This window comes from Mus pahari, chromosome X, assembly GCF_900095145.1.
Source record: "Mus pahari chromosome X, PAHARI_EIJ_v1.1, whole genome shotgun sequence".
Lineage (NCBI taxonomy): Eukaryota > Metazoa > Chordata > Mammalia > Rodentia > Muridae > Mus > Mus pahari.
Window position 1 is genome coordinate 135,925,035 of NC_034613.1, and position 12,516 is coordinate 135,937,550.

A 12,516-nucleotide genomic window follows, 5' to 3' on the forward strand; every position below is an offset into this window, starting at 1 on the left:
TGCATCAAAATAAAAAGAAAATTAAGGATAGAGCTCAGTGATAGAGTACTTGTCTATCACACATGAGGACCTAGTTCATTACCAGTACAAATCCTAGAGTTGGGGGGGGGGGTGTTGGCCAGGCACTCTAAGGAATCTTCCACCTACTGAAACCTAAATTTAAATTGCAGTCCTAAAAACAAGTCGGAGATACATGTCCATAATCCTAGCCCCCACGAGGTAGAGGCAGGAGAATCTGGAGTTTGAGGTTATCCTCCAGCTACCTATATAGCAAACTTAAGGCTGCTCTGGGATATATAAGACCAAAAAAAAAAAGTATCTGGCTATGGAACCCTCAGGCACATTTACCCTTTGACTGCTGGCTAGCCTACTCAATGATATCAACATCTCATTTAGAACAGTTTTGAGACTTAGCAAAACACCAGAAATCAATATGGCTTATTAGCTAAAATTATTTCATGTATTTGGTAGAATGATACTATGCAGGGAGCTTAAGTGATGATGGCTGATCGGTTAAGAGCATTTGCTGCTCTTGTAGAGACTCTGGGTGTGAGGGTCTGCATATGCTTGGTGCAGGGAGTGACAGGCTCTATTAGGAGGTGTAGCCTTGTTTAGAGTAGGTGTGCCACTGTGGGTGTGGGTTTTTAAAATGTTCCTCCTAGCTGCCTGGAAGTCAGTCTTCTGCTAGCTGCCTTCAGAACAAGACCAGGAACTCTCGGCTCCTCCAGCCCCATGCCCACCTGGATGTTGCCATGCTCCCTCCTCGATGATCATGGACCTGATAATGGGGCTGAACCTGTAAGCCAGCCCCAATTAAATACCATCCTTATAAGCGTTGCCTTGATCATGGTGTCTCTTCACAGAAGTAAAACCCTAAGACAATGGGTTTGGTTCCTAGTACCCACAAAGCAGCACATGGCTGCATGCAACTCCAGTCCCAGGGGATCTGCCACTCTCTTCTGACTTCCTCTAGCACCTGTGATATATACATATATGCAGACATACATTTTTTTTAAGGCAAGGCTTTAAGACAGTAGGCAACCAGGTTGTCAGGTGTTTCTTCATGGTCACATAGCAGCCCCTGCGTAATAACAAGACAACACTGCTGACCAATTGGCTTCTAGAATAGTATGCACCCCCAAAAATTATGCTGTCAGAGGGATTTAAGTAGCTAGTTCCACAATGAAAACAAATACTGTTGCCTTTTCTGAGCAAGTCTTGCCAGAGAGAACCCTTCAGTGGCAATAAAGTGCTTTGAAATGGGAGCTGTTGCCAGGGTGGTGGTGGTGGCACACGCCTGTCATCCTAGTACACAGGAGGCAGAGGCAGGTGGATCTCTGTGAGTTTGAGGCCAGCCTGCTCTACAGAGTTCCAGGACAGTTGGGGCTACACAGAGAGCCCCTGTCTGAAAACAAACCAAAAAGAAAAAAGAAAGGAGAACGAAAACAGGGCTATCAGATGAACCACACTGTGAGCAGCTCAGAAAGAGGCCAAGCCAGAACATAACACATACTTTCCTTCCCTCTCCCAGGCATAATGGAGACAGGATGAAATTGATCGATTTATTGAGAGACAGATGACAGGCAGAAATACAAACTCTTGTGTCAGCAATAGTTAGGGAAAGCAAGGACATGACTATTCAAAGTCTACAGGAAGGAACAGCACATTTCTTTTTCATTCGGATAGTAATGTTCTAGCCCATTAAAAACACCACCAACCCAGCCTTCCCCTGGCCCAGTTGGATCTCTTTTATAAATATTCAATCACATTTCCAAGAGAAAGCAGCATTTCATGTCTTAATAAATCAATTCTTAGTATCTGCTGTGAACAGAATTTAAACTCTATCCATTTGTTTTGTCTTTCATTTAAAAAAAAAAGCAGGACACATAATATATTCCACTGTTAAAAGAAACTTTTACACTACATAACACTACAGTTATTAAGAAAAATAACAATGCTGGATCGATTAGCATTTTTAAGAGGCAGCCAAAGCGAAGGTGGGTTTTATTACAGCACAGGGTAGGGAGGGTGTTGGTTCAGTTTGCATGCTTCAGTGTTAAAATAACAATGACTCAAAACTGAGATCCACCTTCAGCAAATTAGTCACATCTGAATTCACTTTTATCACTCAAGAGAAAAAATTATTTCTTCCTCCTTTCCTCAACACCACTTCCTTCGTTTTCTCCCAAATGTATCTTCCAATTAGTCGCGCATAACCTTATCCTCTTCATTTCTACCACTGGTGCTTAGCAGGAACTGAGTCACCAGACTTACGAGTGGATCTGTGGTGATGCCCTCAAGTTACTCTTCAAGTATCAAGCAGGTCAGGCCTCTCATTAACATTACCCCAACAGCTGATATACTTGTTTTCTTTACTTAAATGGTAACAAGAATTAAGCTGCGTGATGGTACAAGCTCAGTTCTTGCGAGCTTCCAGGGAAGCCTAGGCTACATAATAAGCTCCAGGTTTACATACCATAAGAATAACAGTACAGTGGGTGAGGGAGCAAGTGGCCTTAACTAATATTCTAACTGTAGCAGTACATTTGTTTTCAATTATCCACAATATACAGTTTTCAAAGCACTGGGGAAGAATTTGGATGGAGAAGTGCCTACTGGGCTGTTTTTAACCTACCCATGCACCAAAAATATTGTCAAATGCATCTAATCTGAACATAACTATCAACTTTTATTTTCTATTGTTTCTTTTTCCATGTCAATCTAATACAAATGTCATAGGTTTGCCCTTCCTTTTAAAGATCATTTGTCTTGCCCTGTCTCATTTTTTCCTTCCTATCTTGGAAGGAACAATGAAATTTTTTCAGTGTTGAGCCTGATTCCATTAGTAAATTTTCAATGTTTTACTTACTGTAAAAAAAAAATACCATTCTACTGATACAGTGTAAATATTTTACACAAACAATAGGATAGACAATTCAAATTACCAACAATACAATACCAAGTTGATATTCACATGCACTTTCTTAAGAGTTAAGTTGTTTTGCCACAGGATTACATGAACTCTAGTGTGCACTTGCACATCCTCCAGTCTTCTCAAAGGCCTTTGGATCTCTAATTAGGGAGAACGGTAACAGAAATCATCATTGACTTTCACCCTTTTCAGTCAGGCAAAATCTTCTGCTATCCTTGGAACAACTTTATAATGCAGGGGTGGCAAATATAATAGGTTGTGGCTCATTCCTCGAGGCCTTGACAAAGACATTATGCTGAGTGCAGTTACAAAACTAATAGACTAGAATACACCTTTGCCCTAGGCCATCAGAGGTAAAAAAGAGGAAGATAGGCTGAAATAAAGGGACAAACACGTGAGAGGTCTCCTTTGTCATTTTAATTGAAGCACTGCTAATCACTCTTTTTAAACCTTTAAAAGCACCAAATTTTAATATCTAAGTCAATTTGGGAGGGAGAGGGGAGAAACACTATCAGGAACTTCTCTCCAGAACAAAACAATGATGTTCATTCCTCCATATGTCCAAATTAAAGGTTTACTGAAACTAAAATGAAAACCCAAACCCCACACAGAGAAAAAAAAGATACTAAAATCACATTCTAGGGGGTCAGTGCATTCTGCAGTCTTTGCTGGGCTATCTAATTGTCCTTCGGCTGACTTTTAAAAATTAACACCGTAACTCATCAAAATATACATTTTTCCCATTGGCTTTTTTAAATTAAAATAATAATTAAAAGTGAAAAACACTTGAAGGAATTCATGAACAGTTGCCTGACACATTTGATGGCATATACGGCATATGGAGGTCAGGAAAGTAGCTTGCTGCACACGTCATTCAGGGGATGCTCATCTTTAAGGCTTAGCTTTCTTCCAAACAGTGTAAAATACCCACCTGGACAGGAAGTCAAGGAATAAGGAAGGTCAATGAGGAAGAACAGGTACCACTTAACATGTCAGCCTACAAACTGGAAGGTGGACTCAGATGTATGGGCTTAGGTACAACACTGTGGGAACAGCACAAAAGCTTTTGAACAAGACCACTCTGTAGCATGGGACATGCTACATACCATGTGGGACATCTGAAAGGGGGACTGAGTGAACAAAGACTAAAGGACTGCACTCAGTTCTCTCTCAGGTAACACCTTCTGCTCTGAAGATCTCCCAAAGGTTTGAAGAGTCAGTATGAAGGAAGACAGGAAAAGGATAAGACAGGAACGGTAAAAAGTGAGAACAGAAGAAGGAAAGGGGAGCCTAAGACTCAGAAGCTTTCTCCCACACACAAGCCCTATTCCTCAAACCTCTAAGAACAAAAAAAGAACATTAAGAGACATGGGAGCAGTGATGATGTTTAATCTCCACAAGTCATTAAAGGACATGGCTGCCCAGCCAGCAGAATAGCCCCCCTTGGGCCAAAAAGACCTAGGTAGTTCTTGTCTCTAACCAGGCATCTAACTTCCGCAGCCTGCCTGCCCAAGCTAGGAGGAGCCAGCCCCAGGGCCAGCAGCACTATGAGATCTCCCTGATAAAAGAAACAGCCATTGTGGAAACCTGGCCTCAGCTTGCAGCTATAGAAACTGCTGACTAAAGATTAGGTAAAGCTAGAATTGACCAGCTTCTTACTAAGGGACTACCCCATTTCCCCTTTCATATGCTGAGATTACAGGTGGGCCATTCATTAAGCATTCATATGGATTTCTGGAAATTCAAACTTCTTTCCTTTCAGGTACAGAACAACCCCCTGAGGAAGCAGGTAATGGGGCTGCATTTCCTATTCAGAAGGGTGGCAACCAAAGAATTTGCATAACTAGTTCCCAGGTGACCTCCTGGCTAGGGCCTAGCCTGTCTTTGACAATCATTGTTTCTATTTTAGGTCAGTGAGACTTCATTCTTAAAGGTCCCTGGGAAGCAATGACAAGGGACACCCCAGTCTCTAAGATCCAGAAATAAAGCGCCCCCTTTATCTTCAATTTCTCAGGAGGGGTCCTAGTTAAGTTTGAGACTCAGGGTTTACACACTAATGAGCTAATTCTGTTTGTTGTTAGGATTAATAATGGCAGCATATGATGTACTTAGATGCTCTGAAAACGTAGCACATAATGTCATGGTCAAAGGATACAATTCCAAGTATGAAGGGACACAGACAATCTCTTTTGAGAATTCCACAGGACAATACAGACGCCCCAGCTGTTCTTCATAGAGCGACAGGGCTTCAGTCAAGTTGACACAGTTCCCCTAAATCAGAAAGAAAAGCAAACAATGGGATTTCTAAGTCATACTCATTTGAAGGTCTCTAATAAAGATAGAACAATTGGACCTTGAGATAAAAGTTGTTCTTTAAAAATGAAATGAGGCCTCTTTACTTCCATGAATTGCAATGAATTCTATTTATGAACTCATTAGTTCATTCTCTTTCTACCTCATTTATGGAGCTATTTCAAATTATTGAAGTATGAAGCAATAGGAAGCAGTGAGGCCAATTTCTCATTAGTGACACAGTTCATTGTATCCACACCATGCAATTTAGCAGATTCATCCACATAACCCACTCAAAGCAAACTTTTGGTCAGTAATGATCACAACCGTGTTGAAATAGAACTATCAAAATGATAATGTTCTTGCTCCATGATGATTTAAACTACATTCTAAAAGGCCACATCCTGACACAGAACTGTATCCACACCTCATCCTTTTCTCAAATTCTAATTTTTTACAGTTTATTGTTTGTAGGCATGATGTATACATGTGCTATGGTGTGAGTGTGGCAGTCTGGGGACAACTTTGTGGAATCAGTTGTCTCCTTCCAGTTTTTTATGCAGCTTTTGGGAGTCAAACTCAGGTTTCCAGGCTTTGTTCATTGAGCCATCCATCATATTAGCCCTCTGTGACTAATTTTTAAGGAAGTTTGTTCAGGATATATGTGCTAATGAAAAGCTTCAATTGTGCTTCTGAGACTATGGCATGCACATGTTGATACAATCATTCATTTGCTTCCAAACAGCAAGGAACAATGTGAGATGAAATCTCTTCACAAAGGCACCTATGATGTCAGAACTTCTGAGAATACCTTTTAAAGCCAGCCAGCCAGCCAGCCAAGAGAAGGGGGTCAGAACTATTCCAAGAGATGGCCTTGGTAGTTTTAACTTAGCACATTCACTTAGCACAACGTCATCCTTTAGTGCCAGCCTGTTTAATAACCCATCATCTAGGGTCCTGCAGTGGGATTTAGCCAATGTGCCCTTCACCAGCATATAATTTGGTTTCAACATCAAGTTCACCATGAGAGCATATAAACACCACACATGTAATTTACAATTCGTAAATAGAAAACACTGTGCAGTTGTTTTTAGAACACATCACCACTGGGGAAGCTATATAGGATGGAAAGGCCGCCAAGGTTACAGCTGAATGGTTTTCTGCCATCTTAAAACTGACACCCTGCTATGTGTTTATAGAGGACATAGGGAGGGCCAGAATGTGGTACACAAACTGGAAGGTTTCAATTTGCTCTTTCCCAACATTGTCAAGAAGAATAGAAAGAAGAAACTCTACAAATAGAGACCTACCTAAAAAAGGAACATGATACATTTCACTTTCCTGTCTACATAAATAGAACAGTTTTTTTTTTCTTTTTAGAAAGACACATGGGAGTTCCAAAACAAAACCTAACAGTAAAAAATAATCACACATTAATTCAGCAGCTTTGGTCCTAGAAAATTCTCCTGTTTCATATTAGACTTAAATAACACTTGCTTTTTTATTTTTTTTTTTTAGTTCATAGACTTTTCTACTCCTGTCTGAGCCTTTATTAGGTTCAAAAGTATGCAAACCTAGTTGGATGTAGTGGCACACGCACCTTAAAAATCCAAGCACTGAAGAACAGAGGCAGGTGGACTTCTGTAAGTTAAAGGCTAACTTGTTCCATACAGCCAGTTTCAGGCCAGCCAATGCTGCACAGTAAGACTGTCTTCAAAAGGGGTAGGGGACAGGGCTAGTAGAGATGACGCAGTTATTAAGAACATTCACTGCTCTTCTAGAGGACCCACGTTTAGTTACCAGCCCCCACGCCGGAAACTGAAAACTGCCTGTTACCTCCAGCTACAGGGTAACCTAACCCAATACTGCTGGTCTCCCAGGTTACCTGCATTCATACGCACATACCCCAACACTAACACACACATATATACACATAATTAAAACTAACAAACCTTTCTTAAAAGTAAAAAAAAAAAAAACTAAAGAGTAAAAATAAATCTCAGTCATGTGAACTACAGAATGTACAAAATTATTTTGAGACTTGACACTAAAGGGCAGGAAGGATGGCTCAGTGGTTAAAAGCACTTACTGCTCTTGCAGAGTCTAGCACCCATGTTGGGCAGGTCACAACCACAAGTAGATCCAGCTCCAGGGGATCCTCAGAGGAGGATATACTTGCACTCATATGCACATACACATTCAATTGTTTTACGGTTTTTTGTTTTGTTTTATAAGAGGATCATTCTGTTTGATCATCCTCAAACGCAGATATTTGCCTGCTTTCTACCTCGTAAGTACTGGGATTAAAAGCCTATGTTAGTATACCCAGCTTTGAAAAATTAACAAAAAAGACAAATGACAGCAAAGGCACAGGAGAGACAACTCAGTGGTTAAGAACACACACCAGGGGCTGGAGAGATAGATGGCTTAGCAGTTAAGAGCACTAGATGCTCTTCCCTAGGTCCTGAGCTCAATTCCCAGCAACCACATGGTGGCTCACAACTATCTGTAATGGGGCCGGATGCCTTCTTCTTGCATCCAGGCATACATGTAGATGGAACACGCATATACATAAAATAAATAAAATTAAAAAATAAAAAAGAACACACACAGGAAGTACAGAGACCTCAGAGTTCAGTTTTCCACATTCATATCAGGCAGCTCACAAATGCTTCACTCCAGCTCCAGGGAATTCGGTATCCTCTTTTGGACTCCACAGGCACCCATACTCACAAACACATAAAAAATTAAAAAAGAAAATCAAGAAATTTTTCAAATGATACTAATGGATTACTTCCAGAAAGCAGTAAGTTTCAATGTGGAGTACAGATGTCTAAAAGGTACTAATAATGAATAGCTCATTATTATGAGAATGGTCAAGAGCTTGCTTCATTTTTCACTGTGTTACATGCCCATTTTTGTATGTAACAGACAGGGGAGGGGGTTAAGTAGGGGATTAGAGACAGAAGGTAGATAGTCAAGTCCTAGGACCTTACTCTCAAAAATGCATACTCCCAAGTTCTGTGATATAACAAGACTGTCTTCAAGCCCCTAGGGTGATACCAATGATGTCACAAATCTGCCACTGTGGCACAAGCAATTGTGTGGTGGGAACATTCAGTTTTTGCAAATCACCACATAACATCCTCATCCCATTATTAACTTTCTCTATTTTTCTGTTACACATTCCAGCCAAGGGCAGAAGAGGAAGGCAAGAATCAAGAGTTATCACCTGAGCATGTCTCCAGGCAGTGACAAAAACATAGCCATAGTCTAAGGGTATGAAATATAAAAGGTCAGAGGTAGAATTCTTGTCTAGCATGCAGGAAGTCACCATAAGAATGAATGAATGAGGAGAGGCCCTTGGTCTTGCAAAGATCGTATGTCCCAATACAGGAGAACGCCAGGGCTAGGAAGCGGCAGTGGGTGGGGAAGGGAGCAGGGCAGGGGGTTGGAGGGTATAGGGGACTTTGGGGATAACATTCGAAATTTAAATGAAGAAAATATCTAATAAAAATGTATAAAAAGAATGAATGAATGAGCTCTTACTCTTGCCTCTCTCTCTCTTGCCTCTCCCTCTTGTGCTCCCCCCTCCTCATTCCCTTCCCCCTTCTCTGCATGTGGTCATGGCCAGCCTCTACTTCTCTACTCTCTCTCTTTTGCCTTTCTCTTAACTCCCCTCCCCATGCCCTGAATAAACTCTATACTAAAAAAAAGGAATGAATGAATGAATGAATGAAAAGTGGTGACTGGTTTCCTGCAAGGCTTATTATGCTCCTTAGTCTATGTGAAGTTCAGTGTGTGACACATAGAGCCAATAAACACAAGACAAATCCCAAGGGTATCACAAAAGAGTATCACTTTCTATCTCCAATTAAAGCAAATAAGAAAAGAGAATGTATGTAATTCTGAACAGTGATGTCTTCTGAATAATTGTTAGCTAAGAACACAGCCTTGAACTTGTGATCTAGGGGGTTAAGAAAGAAAACAGTTCATAAAAGCACTCTGTCAAAGTTTGAGTCATTAGTATTTGCACACTTGTGGAACACTTCTATTAGTTGCCCACATGAACACTTGAGTTCTCCCCATAGCAGGCAAAGAACAAAACTACTACACTTTCTAATGCCATCTCTCATCTACTCTAAACTGGTTTACAGAGGACCCATATTTAAATCCCCTTGCCTTGGCCTCCCACATAGTTGGGACTATAGACAGATGTCATCATGCCCAGGTCTTTTTTGTCTCTGTACTGGAGCAGAGGAAGCTCTGTATCGAGTGAAGTGCTGGGTGAATGAGTATTGTTGACATAGGCATGCCTTGCTCCCATGGGAATGGAAAAGCCTTCCCCAGGGGTCTGAGTGCTAGTGACTGATTCATGTATACAAAATTCACAACAACTTCTTCCTCCCAGATGTCTGCAACCTACCAAGCAGAAACCTCCTATGAAGACTAGCTGACTTCTCTCCCCTCTGCTGCACACAATAAAGCACGGTGAGGTTCCACATTGCTTTAAGTAAACTTTGCCAGAAGGCCCTCAGCCAGTCCTGCCAAGTCTCTATTTGGTTGTAGAGCCTCATATGCTTCCTCAATTAAACTGCATGAGACTTTCTTTTAGTTGTGGAAATTGAGGGGGAATTTTACAGTAAATATGCTCCCCAAAGCCCAAGTCACTGAATCTGCACTGCCTTGTTTGAACAGGTTTCACCATCAACATCCTATATAAAAACAGAGGCCTGTAAACCTCCTCTGTAAGGGGCAGACAGATCACATTTTAGACAACACAGACAGTGAGGCCTCCTCAGCAATCCTCACTGCTGCTGGAGCACGAAACAAACAAGCTGTTTATTAAGAAATTACAAACAGGCCGGGCATGGTGGCGCACGCCTTTAATCCCAGCACTTAGGAGGCAGAGGCAGGCGGATTTCTGAGTTCAGGGCCAGCCTGGTCTACAGAGTGAGTCCCAGGACAGCCAGGGCTACACTGAGAAACCCTGTCTCAAAAAAAAAAAAAAAAAAAAAAACAGAACAGGCACACACACTTGGATTGTGTGTATACCCTGTTTTAAGCTACCAAGTATGCACAGGCTTTGCACCCAGTAGGAAGAGAACAGGAAAAGCTAGAGTTTTGGGTGTCTTGCACCCAGTAGGAAGAGAACAGGAAAAGCTAGAGTTTTGGGTGTCTTGGTATTCTGTTCTCTCCAGCATTATTGTCAGACCCCATGAAATAGCCGGATTAAACTAGAGTGTGCAGATAAACACTTCCTCTGGAAAAAAAAGACCTCTACCTCAACTAGATTATTTAAATATACGAATAATCAATAGCAGTTCATCAATAGGTTCTAAGTAACAGTTGGATAGGAAATTTCTGCCATGAAATTACACAGTATAGGGTTGACTATGGCTAATGATTGTACAATGTATACTTCAAAATGTTACAAGAAAGAAGTTGAATGTCTTCTCCACAAACACATTGAAATACACAGAATAGGACACATGTACTTGACCTGATTAAACATTAGATAATATATACATGTAGGTAAACATCACATGGTAACTCTTTGATCATTTTTTATGTTTTAATAGATAATTAAAAAAAAATTAAATGCAAGTTAAAAATTTATACTAGCCTAATTGATATATCTACAATACAGCTCCTGAACCTTAGGTTCAGGGAATATTACAAAATGAAAGGTGTAGAAAGATTTTAAGAGACAGACAAAATGTGCTGTGACACAATTGTGTCACCCATGATACCTCAGTAATACTGCTGTTGAAACAACACCTGAATGAGGATGGCACTAATAGACAAGATAGTGAGAAAGGGGGAAAGCTCATGGGGCCCCAAATTCTAAACAAAGAACTACAAAGAACTAAGAAATAATGAAAGTGGAAAACAGTCTTCTTACATAGGAAAGAGCACACCAACTGGTTAGGCAATAACAAACACTCAACCCTGAAAACAAATATATGCAACTAGCATATAGACTGAGCACGTATTTATGTGTATGTATGTAAGTGTGTTATCTCTATGTATGTTACATAAGTATGTATCTAACAACAAAGAGACCATGAACTTGAGGGAAAGCAAGTGGAGTGGGGGGAGAAAGAGAAGTTGGAAGAAAGGAGGAAATGAGTAATTATGATTTACTAAAAAATATTTCTATTAAATTGTACCAGGGCTATAGAGATGTCTCAGCAGTTCATATCACTAGCTGTTCTTGCAGGAGAATGGAGCTCAGTTTCCAACACCCAGTACAGGAGTCTCACAAGCACCTGGAACTCTGGCTCCAGGAGATCTGAAACCTCGGGCCTCTGCAGGCAACTGCACTCACATGTACATACCCACAGAAACACATCCAAATAAATGAAAATAAAGAAAGAAAGAAAGGAAAGGAGCATGGACTATTTAGTAAAATTAAAACATACACTTTAATGAAATGAATTACTGAGAAATCAATATATATAAAATTGGTTGTAAGATAAAGTCCTTTAAGGTTATGGGGATTGTGGGCACAGGACAAAGAACAGAATTCTGCTTATGATGGTCTATAATCAAAATAATAAACTTATTTCAGATTAAAAATGGGACTGCCTGAGCCGGGCGTGGTGGCGCATGCCTTTAATCCCAGCACTTGGGAGGCAGAGGCAGGAGGATTTCTGAGTTCAAGGCCAGCCTGGTCTACAAAGTGAGTTCCAGGACAGCCAAAGCTATACAGAGAAACCCTGTCTCGGAAAAAAAAAAAAAGGGACTGCCTGAGCTGTTAAGGGAGCCATCTTTGCTCTGGTGCACCCATGCTCCAGTCGTTGCTGGGGAAAGGGCAGATTACAGAAGCTACACAGCTTCTGGGACAGACCTCATTTCTGGCTCCAAGCATCTGAAACCATCCCCGCCAGGAGAGGTGTACGCCCAGGAGCTCTCTCACTGCCTGAGCTGGTAAGGGAGCCATCTTTGCTCCAGTGCGCCCAGGCTCCAATCTGCACAGGTGAGAGTGTGAACTACAGAAGCTACACAGCTTTGGGACAGACAGAAGCAATCTAGCTTCTGGGTCAGACCCTGTTTCCAGCTCCAGATATTTGGGCACCTTCCCCGCCAAAGGAAAGGTGGGCACCCGGGAGGGCTCTGTCAGAGCAGGTGAGACAGACATATTGTGTCCAGGGTCCCTTGGAGTCTAGCCTGTGTAGGTGAGTGTGCAAACTGCAAACGTGAAACATCTTCGGTGACAGGCCCTGTTTTGGGTCTACATCTTCAGCAAGGAGGCAGATCTGAACTCCAGGCCTCTGTGCACCTTCCCT

The 12,516-nt window shown here is 41.3% G+C and overlaps 1 protein-coding gene across 1 annotated transcript in view; it reads right to left on the reverse strand.

Annotated features, from left to right (window-relative positions):
- Nucleotides 1-3,329: 3,329 nt before the first annotated feature.
- The window catches only part of Sms (spermine synthase), a 48,310-nt gene continuing 39,123 nt past the window's right edge, over nt 3,330-12,516 (reverse strand). Inside the window, exons 10-11 of the mRNA XM_021187641.1 lie at nt 5,088-5,203; nt 3,330-3,863 (exon numbers count right to left, since the gene is read on the reverse strand). Of these exons, the coding sequence (XP_021043300.1) occupies nt 3,824-3,863; nt 5,088-5,203 (156 nt within the window). The 3' untranslated portion in view covers nt 3,330-3,823. The remainder of the gene's footprint in view (nt 3,864-5,087; nt 5,204-12,516) is intronic.